The 19052-nt window shown below is 34.6% G+C and overlaps 1 protein-coding gene across 2 annotated transcripts in view; it reads right to left on the minus strand.

The window, feature by feature from the left end:
• Positions 1–1245: 1245 nt before the first annotated feature.
• LOC140751974 (uncharacterized) overlaps positions 1246–19052 on the minus strand; it is a 28202-nt gene continuing 10395 nt past the window's right edge. The window contains exons 9-29 of one of the 2 annotated variants that reach the window (XM_073086128.1): positions 18275–18420; positions 17732–17797; positions 17451–17563; positions 16843–17010; positions 16517–16670; positions 13259–15813; positions 10299–12760; positions 9734–9896; positions 9081–9222; positions 8677–8788; positions 8496–8526; positions 7883–7994; positions 7276–7339; positions 6988–7153; positions 6728–6827; positions 5639–5813; positions 5016–5181; positions 4490–4625; positions 4029–4114; positions 3246–3335; positions 1246–2694 (exon numbers count right to left, since the gene is read on the minus strand). In XM_073086128.1, the coding sequence (XP_072942229.1) occupies positions 2554–2694; positions 3246–3335; positions 4029–4114; positions 4490–4625; positions 5016–5181; positions 5639–5813; positions 6728–6827; positions 6988–7153; positions 7276–7339; positions 7883–7994; positions 8496–8526; positions 8677–8788; positions 9081–9222; positions 9734–9896; positions 10299–12760; positions 13259–15813; positions 16517–16670; positions 16843–17010; positions 17451–17563; positions 17732–17797; positions 18275–18420 (7348 nt within the window). In that variant the 3' untranslated portion in view covers positions 1246–2553. Of the gene's footprint in view, positions 2695–3245; positions 3336–4028; positions 4115–4489; positions 4626–5015; positions 5182–5638; positions 5814–6727; positions 6828–6987; positions 7154–7275; positions 7340–7882; positions 7995–8495; positions 8527–8676; positions 8789–9080; positions 9223–9733; positions 9897–10298; positions 15814–16516; positions 16671–16842; positions 17011–17450; positions 17564–17731; positions 17798–18274; positions 18421–19052 lie in introns of both variants that reach the window. The other variant, XM_073086127.1, reaches the window with a different exon arrangement.

The following is a 19052-nucleotide window of genomic DNA, read 5'->3' on the forward strand; positions in this document are numbered from 1 at the left end:
AAAAAGACACTTTTGCTGCTTTGTGAAACATGTAACAAAACCACACAATGTAAACATAATCATTATGTGAGATGGTTAAAAACCTTTACTTTGCCAATACGATTTGAACGCATTCATACATTAAAACAACACAATGTAGACATTATCACTAAGTGATATGATTTTAGTTTCTCACACAATTTAGATATTTTAAATTGTACTAATTACACATCGAATGGTGTTCAAGGGACTCGTAGTTCATTAATTAGTATTACGGTAGTATCGACTTTACCTCAATAGAGCTTATAGCAAAGCTACACAATGTAGACATTATCACTAGAAACTACGGATTTGTTTGATACATAAAGTAAATGTTTTACAAATTTGTTTATAAATAGCCTCAAAGCTGTTTTTTCCAAGAAATTTAATTTGACCCATTAGAATCTCAAGATTTTGTATTAACTGATTTTGTAATACTAAACATTGTAAATGTTTAGGAGCTTAACAAAACGGCACAAGGTTTTTTTCGCAATTTATTTCTAAAGTACTACTTTATATTTCTTGAGTACTTCTTCTTGTATATTTTGCCTTTTGCGGGTTGTGTTCATTTTGCGTTTGTACATTTTGCATTTTGTACATTTTGCGATTTGTACTTTTTGAGAGCGGTGCTTATTTCGCGTTTTGTTCATTATGCTCCGAAGCGTTTTGTTCATTATGCTTTGTCTACTTTTCTCTCTTTTTAAAGGCTATCCGCGTCTATATCTATTGTTGGGGGATTTTTGTCTAATAAGTTGAATTGCTCACATATATTAACACCACACAATGTAGACATTATCACTAAGTGACATGAAGTTAGTTTCTCACACATTTTAGATATTTTAAATTTTACTAATTGTACTTCGAATGGCGTTCAAGGTACTCGTAATTCATTAATTAGTATTACGGTAGTATTGACTTTACCTCAATAGAGCTTGAAGCAAAGCCACACAATGTAGACATTATCTCTAGGAACTACGGATTTTGTTTGATATATAAAGTGAATGTTTTACAAATTTGGTTATAAGTACCCTCAAAGCTATTTTTCCAAGAAATTAATTTAGACTCATTAGAAGCTTGAGATTTTTTATTAGCTTCATCTTAAGATCTTGTATTAAACAATGGTGGCTCTGCTGAATGTCCTCACCACCCCGAGACTCAGCTTCGTTAGAGTATAATAATCGACAGCATTCAATGCTTTTTGGGACCCGAAGTTTAAAACAAATTCAGTTTGCAATCAATTAATTTATTGAATCGACAGGCACCGTTACAATCATTATAAAAATAGTTAACCATGTATTTAGTTAAATTATTATTGATGATTTGTTCATACGTTGCTGCTATTTGGCATTGTTACAATAATTTGTGGCTTGAAGACTTAAAAATTAATAAATTACTTGCTACCGTATGTTTTATTTAAAAATAAACTCAACATTCTCATACGTATATTACAATTACACACAAAAAACATTACGCCGCTAATGCAACTACGAAGACAAAACATATATGATAAAATCAGTGTTATTATAATCTGGCAATAAACATTAAGTACAATCTAATATAAATATTTCGTACTTTTCAATCTAAAAGGCACGTATTGAGTATAAAGTATTTATGTGCGTTTATGCAATTAGATTCATGATTAAAATTGAATTAAAAATTGAACGCCATTTAAAACTGAAAATTGTTCATTAAAAATAATACTGAAAATATTTTACTCATGTATTTGGCGTACAAAAAAACTTAGAAAACAATACTTTTATCTGATAAAAATTAAAATGCGATAATTCGTCGATGCAATTTTCGATGTATGAAAGAATAATTAGTTGAAATTTAACGTAATGAATAAATGCTTATTATCTACATACAATGGCACCAAGTCACAATAATTGGTGGAACGAAAATATTCACAATAATTATATATAATTACTACTAAATGCTTCTGGAATGTTGACAAAGCATTTCAGTCAGACACTATTCACATTACACCTTTACAAAATCGGCGTGGATTTGTTGCATCATTATCGATAATGTTGAAAAAATATACCTTTGTACTAACAAAATATTAATATAAATGTCATTTAATGCAAGCGTGTAAGCAACTGAAAAGAGTATTAAATAATTGAGACTCTTATCACAGAAACATTTATACAAATAGAGACATTAGCATAATTGCACTTTAATTAAATTTAATATCCACGTACAGGTGATAAGAGGGGGTTTAATAAACTATATAGTGTATGGTCAACACACCTAAATTAATAATGATAATCGACCGACTAGGAATTGATGACACATTCTTAATCCAGGCAATTGCATGTATGTTTTACCACTTGATAGCTGTTTAGTAGGTACATACACACACACAATAGGGCATAGGCATTTACTTTATTATATGCGGTACTAGTACTCTCCATTCAGCGCTGATACACATCCTTTTGTATAATTTATCTCCCTCACTTCTCACCTAAACATGTTCTATAATAAGTATTATAAGTCCAGCTTTTAGAGTATTTGTATTTCTTACAAGTTATGAATTCAGATGTTTTCGGACGGGTCTTGGTTTTCCCTGTTCGATTCACTGAGCGTCTTGCCGCGTTTCTTGCAAATAGTTATTAGCTTCGCGTTAATCTTTTTCAGTTTTTGGTTCTCCTTCATCACATCCGTGAGTTGTTGATTCTGCAAAATGATTATTTTAAGATATATATATATTATGAATTATATTACTTAAAAATTATATATAACGAAATTAGACGTTTTTTGACCATTCTGACTATAAAATTGACGATGTTTTTCGATATGCCTCAGCATGTAAGGGTGTTTTTAAGAATATGAATAATTAAATGAAGTTACAAATACCTTGTTTTTAAATAATAATTATAACATAAATTTATTTCAGTTTGGGTACTCGAGATCTGGTATTATTTTTCATTATCCTACATGTTAAATTTATTCAATATTCAAATACATACAATACTACGTATTCGACATTCTTTAAGAGTAGATGTATAACAGATATAAGATCGGTACATATCTGACGGAAAATGCGACGAGCGTATCAGACGTTGTATGCTCGAAGCACTAACGCATCATCGGTTAGGTGTGAAAGGTTGAATTATTTATTATAGAATTGAATTAATCTGTTCTAGGGTAACGCGACCGATAATACGTGACGGATTTTCCGTCAGATATGTACCGACCCTTAAAGTTAATATCGAAGTCATCGGTACCTGTACGATGGCGCTTCCAGTCGCCACGTACAACGGCGTTGCGACGCGCTGCTCTAGAGCTGCCTTCTGTTGCGCCAACTGCCGCAATGCCTGCGGATAGAAACAGTAACGCTCGATAACCAATATTGACCATCAGTCATATGCAATACATATTAACGGCGCTGCTGTGTTCCGGTTTGAACGGTTAGGTAAGGGAGACAGACTATTCCGAGGCGTTCCATTTGTCCTCAGGGGTAGCGGCGCATCTGTGGTCGACCTCAGGTAGGAATATCTAATCCTATCTGGGATTGATTACAGATGTCCATGGGCGGCAGTAGCCAATTACCATCAGGTGGACTGCATGTTCGTCTGCTACTCTTATATTATAAAAAAAAACATATTAACATACCACGACTAATCTTTTTATAGCTTACCGTAGTGGCTACTGCTCTTGATTGTACGTATTACCACAGTAGACGGTTCAGTGGGCAAACTGGTGATATCAATATTGTAGATGTTTATTCGCAGAATACGACTTTCGCAGAAAGATTAGAAGTAATATTATTCTATGCCGACCGCACAATTGCCATAACCATTACCTACATGCTTATTTTTGTTCAAAGGAAGTAGAACGAGCGTTTAGATAGATCACTGCCTCTTCTAATTTCTAAAGTAACAATAATATAGTTAAAATTGACAATTTATCTACATCTATACAAAATTAAGGTCAATTCCGCTGTTGCTTTTCCTGGAACGGTATTTAATGAACAAGGAGAAAAAAAAGGTAAACATAAAGGAACTAACCATTTTAAGTCGTGTTAACTCCTTTATTTGGTCATCATCTGATATCCGCCGCGAATTGTCTTTTTCCACCTGGTAACTCAGGAAATCTAAAACAATACACAATGATATACATATGCGCGTGTGTATGTCACTGAACTCCTCCTAAACGACTGGAATGATTTTGATGAAATTTGTTATGTGTGTTCAAGGGGACTTGAGAATGGTTTAGATTCACAATTTAGTCCGTGGGAAAAGGTTGTTTTAATTAATTTTATAATTCGTAAGTAGTTATAGAATCGGAATCTATGCATTTGATAAAGCAATCTTTAACAAAGTTGTTGTCCAAGAGCCCACGAGTGTTTGGGGAGTTGGTAAGACCAATTTTCGACATACGGCACACCTGTCATTCCAATGCAGGTACAAATTTTCCGTTTTATGTACATTCTAGTCTATGCATCTAATGTTTCCCATTAAATAATTACCTTCGTTAGTCTCAGTCGAAGCGTCCACAAACTCCACTGTAGTAGAGAGTCTGTTCTGATCGTGCAATGTTTGCCGTTTCTTTCTCACTGTAAGCGTAATGTTGTTCGCGTCTTCTTCGTACTCCTTCAGCTTAGCCTGGAAAGAAATTAGTTATTTTTTTTTAAAAGAGGAAAACGGCAAGTTCGTTTTTTTATTGAAGCATTTTCATGGTTAACATGAGACTATTAAATGAGTCTGGTTTATAAATTAAAATGGATGGTTCACGGCGATAACGCCGAGACACTAAAAAGTTTCGAGACATTTAATTTGTAATTATTACCGATGGTGCATTTAAGGAAAATAAAATAGGAATCAAAATACAATTCATTAAATGGCCACCATTGCCTATAGATATCACGGATATCTCATAGATACTATGGTATTTTTGAAGACAAAATAATAACGCCTAGTGTATATACAGCAAGCTTTTCCACACTTTTTAAACCAAAATGATGTCTATTTATATTCTTTGTTCATGTCACATACCTCTAGTGCAATCTTAGCTTCCTTCAGCTTTAGACATTGTGCGTCCCTTTCCCGCAGGTACTCTGCGCAGGTTTCGCACTCTTCATCCAGCTCTTTGTACCGTTCCTTCAGCTCTTCCAACTCTTGCTTGCACGCGTGAAGCTCAGACTTTGTCGCTTCCAGTTCCCTATAACAAACATATTGGGAAATAAAAAGTAGAAATGTATTGTTTCATTCAATATGTATAAGCTTGTCAAAAGTGCCACGACCATAAGACTGTTAATTTTATTATTCATACTCTTGAACATCTGGGAACCACTACAATTTACAGAAAGTTACACTAGAATACGATTTCAGACGCAATTCAATAGCAGTCTCTTCGGAATTTCTTTCACTATAAAGAACGTTTACATGAGCTCACGCGTTATTATATAATTGTGACTTTATTATTAAGACGTTCCACCGAACACGTAGAGCGGTCAGAATCTACGATCGAACTGCCAGTAAAACTAGCCGCTCCTCTAGTGGTCGGTGTTACGTCATGATGACATAATTGTTTGACATTCGTTAAGAGGGTAGTGATAAAAAACTACGACACATTTACGACACTAGCGATATCAAGATGATTATGACGTGGTTCATACCTGTTATCCTGTAAGGATTTCTTCTCTAAGGCCTTCTGCATTTTGGCTATTGTGTTTTTGAGGTCCTGTTTCTTAAAGCGCAGTTCCTCAATGGCTTTGGTCAGTTTTTTGTTCTTCTCAACTTCCGCGTTGTATGACATACGATCGACGACCACAGAGTGAAGATTCGTCCAGTCTGGACATGGGAAGAGATTTTTATTGTTATCAAATTATCAATGTATATTATAGATACCACACGCAAGGTAATTACTGGAAAGTTCAATTTTTAATACCAAAAGTCTATATTGTCTAGTGTAAAATACATATTTAGTGTAAAACGCGTTTTAAGCTGTAATTATGTTTCACAAATGCGAAAAATAACATATATTTGAATAATACGAAAGGACAATGCCCATGAAAGTATGGACCACCGTCCAGAGTTGCATCAAATTGAAACTTGTTGTGGACGATGTATAATTAACCAAATACTACCACCAATAATTATTTTTTAGATCAGGACCCGGGTTCTGAAGTTATTTACCGAAATGTTACATAACCTCAAAATCGAAAATATCCGACGATAGATTGATGGTCGGTTTTAACTGATAGTAGATACCTATAATGTAGTTCGATTAACATATTCTTTTAAAGGTAGTAGGTAAAAAAAACCTAAAGTAATCCGAAAAACCTAAAATAATGAATTCCGAGTATAAAATACCGCCATTTTAATTTTTAAGAACAACAATCAACATTTCGTCTTATTTTATCTTAAATGGAATCCCCTCTTCAAAGAAACTATTCTGATCGACAAACTATGTAAAAAAAACAAAAAATAATTTTAATATTACTTTCATTTTGACGCATGAGAAAAATCATTAGTCAAAACACTAATAGATCTTATTGAATTCCGAGTATAAAATGCCGCCATTTTAATTTTTAAGAACAACAATCAACATTTCGTCTTATTTTATCTTAAATGGAATCCCCTGTTCAAAGAAACTATTCTGATCGACAAATTATTTAAAAAAATCAAAAAATAATTTTAATATTACTTTCATTTTGACGTATGAGAAAAATCAGTACCAAGAATGGGCATTCTCCTTTACTAACCTTCATCGGTGTTAACAGCGGCGTCACAAAAACTGTTCTTGCAGCCAGATCTATTCATACCAGGCTGTTGCGATTTCGCCTTCAACTCTGCTACAACTTGCTGAAAAAGAATAAATTAAACTTTTACCATATCGTTACATATTACGTACAAAGATAATATAATCCTCACACAGAAAAAAGCAACCACACACAAACAGTCATTTATTCACACAAACATACATATTTTTGGATTATAATTTTTAATAAGTAAGTAGTGTCACCTCCAAAGCCAGTTTCTCCTTTCTGAGTCGCGAGCACTGGCTGTCTCTCTCTTGCAGGTATTGAGCGCAAGTCTCACATTCCTCGTCTAACTCCCTGTATTTTTCCTTAAGATCCTCTAACTCTTCTTGACAAGACGCCAGCTGATTCTTCAATTGCATCACCTCACTAATTCGTAAAAGAAAAATGGTAATTGATTTTACAAGTACCATTTTATGTATTTAAATTGTGATTTAAAAAATAAATCCATTATTCAGATTAAACGAAATAGTTGATTATTACATACATACCTATCACTGTGATGATTAACAATTTTTTCAAAATCTTTGAGATCCGAAAGCTTGCGAGGTAAATCTGAAAAATACAAATCGAATATCTACACCATTATATTTTTTACCAAGCCGGGAATCGAACGAGTTCATTTTGAAAAAAAAAAAAAAAATTGCTTTGATGACTAAATCCGAAACTATAAGAAATAGCCAAAAATGCTCAAAGCAGGTCAATTTTGGTATAATTGCATAGTTATATTAAAACCAGGGCATCCTTTTTTAAAATATAAAAGTAGCAGACGAGCATGCAGTCTATCTGATGGTAAGTGGCTACTGCCGCCCATGGACATCTGTAATCAAACCCAGATAGGATTAGATATTCCTACCTGAGGTCGGCCACGGTGCGCCGCTACCCTTGAGGACTAAGCTGGAACGCCTCGGAAAAGTATGTCTCCTTACCACACCCTTCAAACCGGAACACAGCAGCGCCTAACACTGCTGTCATTAGGCAGAAATAGGTGTGGCGGTGGTGCCGCCGGAGTCGAACCACAAAGGGTTCTACCACCTTCAAAATAAAAAATCTACTATATTATAAATAATAATAACAATAACGTGTGTTACCACTTACCGTGCGGCGAGGGTGTCTGCGAGAGCACGCTGCGGTGCAGGTCGTGCGCGCTCTGCCGCCGCCGCCGCGCCGCCAGCACGCTGCTCGGCCGCGACGGCGGGTCCTCCTCGCTCTGTTACAAACGTTCCAAAATGGTATTACTACCACGTCCTACGTACGCGATTCAAAGCGATCAGAGGCGTTGATAAGCGAATTTAATGCGATGCAGTGTGACGCGGCAGCCTTGTTCTACGTAGAAGCGAGTTGTCATGCACCGTTAAAAAATAAAACTTCAAAAACATTGTGCTACGATACGTAGAACACTTCAATGGGTATTGACTGTTCGTAGTGTCAACACCGTGACCCGCGGGTCACAACTTTTGCTAGCGGTTCGGAGGGTCTTCTTAGAACCTGTCATTGCGGCCCGAGTATCTAACATATTTTTTCGTCGTCCAAATTTAGAGACTGCTTCCTAATGAGGCCCGCCATTACATAAATTATGGTCCAGCCGCTGATTTACAATATGTTAGTATGATTATAATAATATGTCCTACATAGTGAAACGAAATTGAAATACTAAAAGACATATTTTGACTAAAGTTAAAGTTGAAATGCGTGTTTTATAACAACTAACCTGATCATTCTTGCACTGGGAACTGTCTCGCCTGAAACATAAAACATTTTATTTACATAAAATCTACCTTCTAAACATAATATAGATTGTTATAACAACACTTTAATTAAAACTATAAAGGTATTTGTTAACATTCTATTGGTGATAACGAAGCCCTTATCTGTTTGAAATAAATACGTACCCTTTGCTTAAACGTAGTGGCGTGCTTCGATTTGATTCAATACCGTCAGTGTCCATGAAGGAGTCCTCAGTTTTTGAATGAGATCTGCTTACAACCTCCATTTTGTTATGATCTGCGAAAAGAACGTGTTTCAATATTAGTCATGGCACGTTCAAGATTTGATACTGTTTTATTGACACTACTGGTCCATAGAGACACCAGTACATGAGAGCTCACTCCACACACAAGTGAATATTAACGAGAAATCGTATCAATTTTTTTTACAACTTAGGTAATGAGACCTACAGTCTAACGAAAGGTAATCATACTCATATAAACAAAAATATCACCATAGGAGATTTATTTGAAGGAAAGTTTTTTCACTTCCATGAAATTAGTATAATTAGAGAATATTTATTATATACCGTCTCCATCCTTATCGTCAAACATCCGCTTGGAGTCGAGGAGCGACTGGCGGCGGCGACGCGACACGTCTGACATGCGGTCCATCGACAGTCGCGGCTTGTGCGCCTCTTGCAACTCTGTTTGCAGCTCGTGTATTTGCATCTGTTGGAAAAGTGATGATTAAATATAAATGCAATACTATGGAAGTATGGATCATATATTTATTCATAATATTCCGATATTATTACAATCTTCTTTTATTTTGATTCCTAAGAAAAAACCGCTTTCTATACTCATAGCTAGCCCCACAGTAGGATTCCCTGTGTCATGGTTCTCATGAAGTTATAAAAAGACGAACACTATAATACTAACACCCAGACCCAGAACAGATATCCAAATTTATCATTTAGATATGTCTCACCGGGGATTGAACCCGGAACCATTTGTGCATCATACCGGTATAATGACCGCTCCGCCACACGAGTCGGCAATTAAAGTTAAAGCATGTCTACTTTGTATAACTTTCTTATTGCAGCTACCTTCGTACAAATAAAACCACAATCAATAAATAGTTAATGACTACAGACTAATAAACTCTAATATATATTCTATTTAGGTGAAATAAAAAATATACACAACATTATGAACATCAAGCAATTTTTTTAAAACATACCTCTAAGGATTGTTTAGCGCTCCCCAGAACTTGAATTTCTTCTTTGCAATTATTAATGCCTTGGTTCAACGAATCACATTCCTTTTGAAGTGCTGTACACTTCTGCTTTAGTTCTTCGATTTCTTTGTCTTTAGCACTATCGTCTTCTTTTTGTTTCTGCAACCTTTAAAAAGAATAAATATTAGTGACTTAAGATTTTATTAACTATACTTTTTTTTTAGATATTATTGAAATACCAAGCGCTTTGACTGCATGGCATATCATGCCAGTTTATGCCACTCATAAAAATCTATAACTAACTATAGATATTAGGGGTACTGAGTGAAATCGGGCACAGAAAACTTATATAACTTCTGTTAGTCTGTTAGTCTTCTATATGTTGGTCAAGTTTTTCTAAATTTGAAATACAGAACTATGGTCCAGGGGTCGATTAGTAAATATTAGTTTCTTATCTGGAATATTGTCCAAAATCAAATATTCAATTCAGAGAAAGTAATGGCTCAAGAACCGTTTTGGTATAACGTAGCTAAGAAATATTAACTATTTAAGATAGTAAGGAATTTACCTCATAATCATTCGGCTTTGTATTTCAGCAGTTTTCTCGTGCGTTTTTATATTGTTTTCTAACCGAGAGCAGTCTTTTGTCTTTTCTTGAAGTTGTTCATTTAGTTTAGTGTTTTGTTCAAACAACAATTTAATCTCCTGCTTCAAATTTTCAATCAAATTCACATTTTCTTTAACAGATTCTTTTAGAACTAATATATCCGAAGTCATTGTTTCTAGCTCTTTTTTATTTAGCTGAATAGTGTTTTTAGATTCCTCCAATTGTTTTGCGTAATCATCTTTTTCTTTAACAATCTTTTCATTGATCGATTTTAGGTTTGCTATCTCACTATGTAAGTTGTCTATACTTTGTAGCAATTCCTTAACTTTATCCTCTAATGGTTTTTGTTTCTCCACTAAGCTACTTTGTAATGTTTGTAATGACGTATCTTTATTTAACAAAGATTCCTTTAACATATTTATTTCCTCATGCATTCTATGTATGATATTCAGGTTAGTATTATTTTCTTCGACCTTCTTGTCATATATTTGCTTTAAGTCTTTAATTAAGGCTGTCTGGGTCGATAGGTCACTCTCTTTTCCTTGTAAGCATCCTGTTAAATTTCGTAGTTCTAAGTCTTTCATTTCAATTATCGTTTTACAATTTGCAACTTCTTGAGAGAGATTATTATTCTGTTCTTTCACACCACTAATGTTTTTATCGTTAAAATGTTTCACAACTAAATCAAATATTGTCTCTACATTTTTAGACAGTGGTAATAGACGACTGATATCTTCATGTTCAAGGATGTTGTTTTGTGAAAGTTTTGTACAACCATCAGTAATAATTCTATGAAGTTCTTGTTCTTTTTTCACAATGTCCAATGTGACAGCGTTACTTATTTCTTGGATTTTATCCTTTTGCTTCTTTAATAAATCATAATCCTTCTCTTTTTGTGTTAGTTGAGATTTCAGCTGTATTATATTATTATTAATCGTATTAAATTCATCCTCTAATTTTGAACATTGATCAGTTTTGCTATCTAACTTACTCTTAAATTTGTTAAATACCATATTAAGAACGGAATCAAACACAACTGTACTGTTAATCCCAAATTGAATATCAAGTGGTTTCAAAATACTATCCTTGAAAATTTGAATTATGTCGTCACTTTCAGCATCTTTATTATGTGTGTGCAATTTATTGTTTTTAATATTTGTGAGCACATTTTCTATCATTTCAAGATTACTATCTTTCTCTTGCAACTGTTTGGCTTGCTCAGAATATTCTTTGGTGATATTTTCAAGTTGTGATTGTAATTCTTTTTTCGAATCTTCAAAATCACGAAGCTTATTAATTAAATTCTCTACTTCATTAGAATGCTTAGCTATAATATTATTATACAGCATTTTCATAACGTCTATAATTTTAATATCGTAACTAAAGTCTTCTTTATCAGCACCAGTTATTTCTATGAAATAGTTAAAGCAGTCAGTCTTGTCGAGACCATATATATCTAATGGACGTTCTTCTGGGATATCTGGCATATTACGATTAGATTCTACTGAATCAAAATCTTTGGCGTAGGCGAAATTATTTGGTTCTCCCAAACTATCATCTAGGTCCATTTCCTGGCCCATAGAAAGATTACTACGGTCTAGATGATTTTTAATAGTAGTAACCTCTTCCTTCAGTTTATTGCAATCTTCCTTCCCTGCGTGCAATTCACTCTGTAATGTACATATCGTATTATAATTTGATGATCTTTCAGAGTCACTGAAACTTCTACTGAGCCGTGCGTGTGGTTCCGACGTAAGTTTTTCCTGTAAAGATCTGATCAATTTATTTTTAGATTCGCATCGAGGGCACTCTGAACACATAACACTCTCATAATTAGCTTCCAGCGTATTCATGTCATGTTGCAGTTTTGTGTATCTTTCAGTCAGTTGAGAGTTAAGTAATTCTAAGTTATCGTGTTGCTTTTTAAGATCGTCAACTTCGGATATAGCTTCCATGACTTGCGTTGAAAGACTGTCATTTTCGTTTTGCAATGTAATCATTTCTTCTTTCTTATTATTCAGCACAGATTTTAATAAGTCTAGTTCATTTGTCTTGCAAGTATGTTCTTTTTCTAACAAATTTAACTTTTTAACTAAAGCGTCTGTTGAAGGAACTTCAAGTAAAAGGTTATTGTATTTTTGTAGAATATCAGCTTTTTCGGATTCGAGAGATAATATCTTTTGGCTAAGTGAGTCTATTTCTTTTAGATGGTGTTCTTGGGTATTTAACAGATCTTCATAATTTAAAGCTTCTGAGAAACTGTCATCACTATTCTTAGGTTTGATAGGACTCGTTTGATTATCTACTTTAGATTTCTTTGTTATCATATAATCATCAACTAAATCACGTAATTTGTTATTTTCCTTCTTAAGCTCTTCTAATTTTTCTACAAGTTCATTATTTTCGTTCGGGTTAATTAATATCTGGGAATTCAACAAATTTTCATCTGTTATTGAACTTAAATCAGTGGTTTGGCAGGCAACTTCATTGTATACACATATCTGAGTAGCGTCGAAGCACGTCTGGTCGTGACCAACGAGTGTAGTGTCGCCTGTGGTCGTTAATGTTATGTTTGTGTCTAACATTAAAAGGTCCCCGTCTAAAGTGGATTCGTTTTTGAAATTAGAATGTAAAGACGTAGCATCCAAAGCGTTAGGCAGAGAGAACCTTTTAAATGTATCATTTGGTATTAATTGTTCGGTTTTGAGTAGTGTCATGAGTTCCTGCAATTGTTTTTTGAATTCCGGTATGTCCCTTTGACACACGTGGTGGAATCGATTATGATGATGTTGTAAGAACTTAATTTGAGAACTCAAAAGTTTGTTTTCGGCGTAAGTTGTGGCAGTCAATGTAGATAAATTTGTTCTATGATTAACTACTTTTTTTTGCAACTCGTAACTAATATCTAAGAGCAACTTTACCTCGTTTTGTACCTCACTGTGTTCTTTTAACAATTCTTTGTTATTGTTTTCCAATTGGTCTACCGTAGATCTAAGCTTTGAATTTTCATTCATTATTTCTTTTAACTCAGTTTCCATATTATCACATCGACAAGTTGTATGTTGTTGATCGTTCTCATTTATATTCATATTCGAGCCATGACTTGAAGCATTAAGGGACTTATTTTCATTAGGCTGTATGGCGTCTATTATTCTATTACAGCACAACGTTAATAAACTTTGTGGCGATTTTAAATCTGTATTAATATCTAAACAAATTGATCTTTGATAACTACTACTATCATTATTACTATCAGACTCGCTGTGTTCATCATTATATTTATCGTCCATTTTCACAGACTCTACATATCTTGATCTTAAATCCATATTTTCTAATTGAAGGGCATGCATTTGTTCTTTCATTAAGAAGTCTAGGTTGACTAATTGATCTTTCGACTGTTGAGCTTTTGCTTCTATACATTCCATTTCCTTCACTTTACAAGTCAATTCCTTTCGCAAAAGTTCAAGCACGTTACTACTATTTTCTAAGTCCTCTGCCAACATTTTATTTTCTTCGCGTATTTTATCTAGCGCCTCAGATAAATCCACGTTTGCATTCTCTATACGAGATATTTCTTTCATAAATTTGAGATTCTGTTCCGTTAGTTCTCGAATTTCTTTTTTGGCTTCCATTAATACTTCTTCTATATTATCACTTTCGTGCTTGTTGTTTGTAATCTCTATGTAATTCGCGATCTTGTCTAGTGTTAAGAGTATGAGTTCATGTATATTATCGTCATCATCTTGTAAGTTACAAGAAATGTTATTTTCTATATTAAAATACAACAATATGTCCGTAGATTTGTTTAAGATTTTATTTAAAAACTGATCTCTTTTTTTAATGACGTCATCTTTTTCTTGTAGAGCGATAAGTGACTCTTTACTTTTTACTTCCAAATTATTCTGACAATTTACAATGTTAACTTTTAGTGCATCAATTTCAATGTCTTTGCTATGTAATTTTTGTTGGTAATGTGATCGATTCATCTTCAAAACCCCAATCAGTTTTTCTATACTACCATACATCTTTTTATAAGCTGATTGTCTTTCGTGTAACAACTGTTGCATTTCGTTAGGCATTGCATTACTGTTATTTGTATCTACGTGTGTTTCGTTAAATCTTTCCAATGATAGAGTTTGTTCTAAACATTCGAATTTCTCTAAATCAGCATCTTCTAAGTTTTCTATAATATCATTTATTTGTTTTTCGATATTGACATATTCTTTTTCGCACGTTTCTATGAGTTCTACCAATCCTCTTTTTTGTGATATTATTTCAGAAGCTATTTTCTCCAGACGACTTAAATTGTTGCTTAGAGTATTAAAAAGTGACACGAAATTGTCAATTATATCAGGAACGTTTTGGATATTTCCCGTTAAGACTGTCATGATACTTTGTACTTTATGTAACGCAGATTTGGCTTGCATAAAATGTTCCTGTGTTTCTTCTTGTGATTTGTTAAGCGAAGTTATAATACTATCTTTTGATAAATTCTCCTCTTCTAGTGTATTAATTTTATGGCACATGTCTTCAATTTCCTTCGTATGCTTTTCACATGTAGATGTAAATTCTTGGTCTCTCTTCAATATTTTTTCATCAAGTTCTTCACGAGCCGCTTGCTGTTCCTCAGCTTGTTTCCGAAGTCGTTCATTTTCTTTCGTCAAATTACTCTTGGATTCTTCTAATTCGTTTAATTTCGAACTCAGCTGCTCTTCGACTTCAGACCAATTCTTTTGTTCTAAAAGCATTTTATTTATTGTGATAACGTTATCGTCGATTTGAATTTTTAGCCTTTGTATATCTTCAGTCAAAGCTGCAACTTCTTTATTTTTGGTACTTAGTTCTTCTTCAATATTAGCATTGACATTATTTTTTTCGAGTGATGTTTTTAATGTTTCTATCTCTTTATTTTTTGATTGCAATGACAATCTTAAGCATATTATAATATTCCTAATGTTTTCGTTATTTGCTATAAAGGTTTCTTCATTTGCAATTAAGTTTTCTAATTGGTTGTCATTTATATTTATATTATCGTCCCTTTTTAATTTAACTTGCAATTCTTGAATAAGCTTTTTATATGATTCTATATCAACATTTACTGATTCTATGTTTTCGGTTTGAGTTTCTATAATTTTATTTAAGCTATCTACGGCATTTTTATGGTCTACAACTTCTTTTTCTAGGCGAGAAATGTTATCTTTACAACTACCTAGCATTGTTTCATATTCTTTGTTAATATTTCCTAAGGAGGTGATTTGTTCTTCATAAGCAGAGATGGTTGCTTGTAATTCTTTTATAGTGTCATCTTTGATCGCTAACTGTGGTTGTACATCAGTGACGAGATTGGAGGATGGTTGTGATGTATCCATATCAGCATTAATGCTTTGTTCATTATCACTATTCACTAATGATATGTCACGCGATGCATCCAAGAAATTTTTCGATATATCGTTCTCATTAATCGTTGATAATTTACCTGCCAACATAATTTCATAATAAAATAATAATATTAATACGTATATTTTTTAATAAAATAGAAGTGGCATGCATGCAGTCCACCTGACTTAAGTAGCCCCTACCGCTAAGGACAGCTATAATCAACCCCAGATAAGACTAGTCCACCTGAACACCCTGGAAAGTATATCTCCCTTACCACATCCTTCAAACCAGAATACAGCTTGCGGAGGGACATAGGTTCCCTCTGTGTGTTCTACCGGCTTTGCAATGGCGAGTGTTTCGAGGAACTGTTTGACCTGGTGCCTACGTCACCATTCTTCCATCGCACCACTCGCCGAAGAATAAAATTCCATCGACATCAGTTGGACTCGTGGCGGTCCTCCACGGTTCGGTTTGCGCGGACGTTCTTGCCACGAACGTGTAAGATGTGGAATGAGTTTCCTCCTGAGGTATTCCCAGAGCGCTATGACATGTGGCTCTTCAAAAAAGGTGCAAAAGGAGTTCTCCTTCAAAGCCGGGATGCATTGGCGACTCCTCTGGTGTTGCAAATGGTGTTGTCCATAGGCGGCGTTGACTACTTTCCATCAGGTAGCACGTCTGCATAATCGTTAGGTTAAACAATAAAAAAAAAACAGCAGCACTTAACACTGCTGTTATGAGGCACAAATAGGTATGGCCCGACTCAAACCACAAAGGCTTCTGCCACTTTCAATAATACGTACCGATACTCTCTACCGTTTTTTTAGGTGCTCGCTCTTCTAGCAGTGACAACAATTCCTGTTCTCTACTTTTGGATTTTCTCTTCAATGTTTCATAGCTTACTTCGGAATCTGTTAGCATTATTTTGTATTCCAAGCAGGTACCTTCCAATTCCATCTGTAATCAATATTAATACAATTTTTATTCTGTGTAATCATATATGACGCAAGTTTGGATGCAATACATAGTTTATTAATTGGCACAAGTAAGAATACTTATTGAATCACTTATTAAAAATACCGATTGTAGGAAATAAAATAAAAATAATTAAAATAGATCCTAATCTTACCTTAGCTGAACTTATCATCTTAATTTTCTCTTCAGCTTTACTTATTTCACTCTTTAATTTATCCATCTCAGTGTCTTTTTCTTTGTTTGATTCTTTTAATTGGTTTATTTCGTCCTCTAACTTCGTGATGACGGTTGCGTTTTGCTCCATTTTTTCCATTAGTTCTACCTGTTCAAATATAAAGAAACTAGTCTTATATATAAAATTCTCGTGTCACAATGTTAGTTACCGTACTCCTCCGAAACAGCTTTACCGATTTTCACCAAATTTTATATGCATATTTACTAGGTTTGAGAATCGGCTACTATCTATTTTTCATACCCCTAAGTGATAAGGGTTGTTCACCTTTAACATTTTTTTATTTATATGGCAACACAACATTTGCCGGGTTAGGTAATATTATTATAAAAACAAAGCCTGATTTGTTAAAAAATAGTCTATGTCCCTTCCACAACAAACTTGAAAAACCTATGAGAACATTCGAGATAACTCTCATATGTTCTTCTTAAAGAATTTCTTCACCACCCAACCAAGTCATGTTTAATATTAGCGTCAAGCTGCCACTGTTTTCTTTTTCCTTGAATTATTATTGAATTAGTAGTACATACCACAGTGGGTGTGAAGATTTTTTCCCTTTCCGTCAGTTCTACAATATCCTTCAAATTTTTTTCTGCCCGTTTAGCATTTTTTCTTAATATACATGGAGGCGTTTTTGAAGATTCTGAAAAGAATTAAAGAAGAAATGAAGAAGATTTTGTAAAGTGCATAAAAAAATATAAAGAAATTTAATTATTAAAATTTAACAATTTCGCATCACCTATATTAGAAATAAATATTTATTATCATCACCCATAGTACTAGTTAGTTAATTAAAAATGTGATAAATTACCATAGCATTTATGATACGGCGATGTGGGACAAGTTTGTAGGTCAGGTGTAGATTCGTCGTCACTATCTGCAAATAAAGAATTTCGAAACAAACTGTTCATATCATACATTGTGTTATCATCTATGATCTATGTGTTTACCCTGCAAAGCATTAGTAATTAAAAGATTTTGCGTCTGTAACGTACGCGAGTTTCTAAACGTTGCATTAAATTTTAAGGTGATAGATCCGTTGGGGTTAGACTCCGGCGTCACCACCGCCACACCTATTTCCGCTCCATAACAACAGCAGCGTTTAGCGCTGCTATGTTCTGGCATGAAAGGCGTGGTAAGGAAGTCATATTTTTTCGAGGTGTCACAGCTTAGTCCTCAGGGGTAGCGGCGCATATGTCGCCGACCTCAAGTAGGAATATCTAATACTATCTAGGGTTGATTAAAGTTCATGGGCGGCTGTAGCCACTTAGCATCAAGTGGACTGCATGCTCGTCTGCTACTCTTACATTATATAAAAAATACACAGTTCAGATTGAATTCTGAATAAGTTTACCTAGTTCAATGATCTCGTCTTCGAAGTTGACCTTCTTGCCCCTGGGCGGCGGTGTGACCAGACGCGGAGGCTCCTCGGGCAAGCTCGGCAGGCTCAGCGCACCGTGCACCGGCTGGAAATCCGGCGCTCCGGGCAACACTAATGGACTGTGGACCATAATTGAACACATTACATTAGTGCTATTCGTGTGCGAAAGAGGTCATGAGGCCTAAACGTAATGACGTCACAACGGAATGTTGAGAAATTTTAAAGAAGAATCCATTATCAGACATCTGGTACTCTCAAAACATTTTTAACTATAGTAAATTGTGATGAGACATGTGACGTTGCCACCCATGATTTTAAATTTATTTCAACAAATCGCGTGCTACGATGCGAAACCGGCATCCCCGAAACATCGAACATTACTTTACTTTGTGAATTGTTAACTATTTGTCACTCTAACAGACTCTCGGTGCATTTTTCTACCACCTCTGCCGCGGACGCTGCAATCAAACGCACGTAAAAATGTAGGCAAATGACCGGTGTATTTTTCACGTCGCGAGTTATGTCCGCGGCGCGCGCGGTTCTGCTGCTTTCGCTATAACGGTGGACAACTTGGATCAATCTCTTTCTGTCTGTCTTGCGAACCATTCCACCCAGTTTTCCGGCGCCTCTATAATCACGCCGGCTGTATAACCGAAGTAAACCGAACGATACTGTGACTTTTTGAAATAAAAAGGTAAAAGAAAAACGCACCGTGAATTCTCACACAAAATCCCTTACAAGTCTAAGTATA

The sequence above is a fragment of the Epargyreus clarus genome, unplaced genomic scaffold (genome assembly GCF_041222505.1).
Source record: "Epargyreus clarus isolate Ecla_fem2 unplaced genomic scaffold, WU_Ecla_fem_2.2 ptg000023l, whole genome shotgun sequence".
NCBI classification, from domain to species: domain Eukaryota; kingdom Metazoa; phylum Arthropoda; class Insecta; order Lepidoptera; family Hesperiidae; genus Epargyreus; species Epargyreus clarus.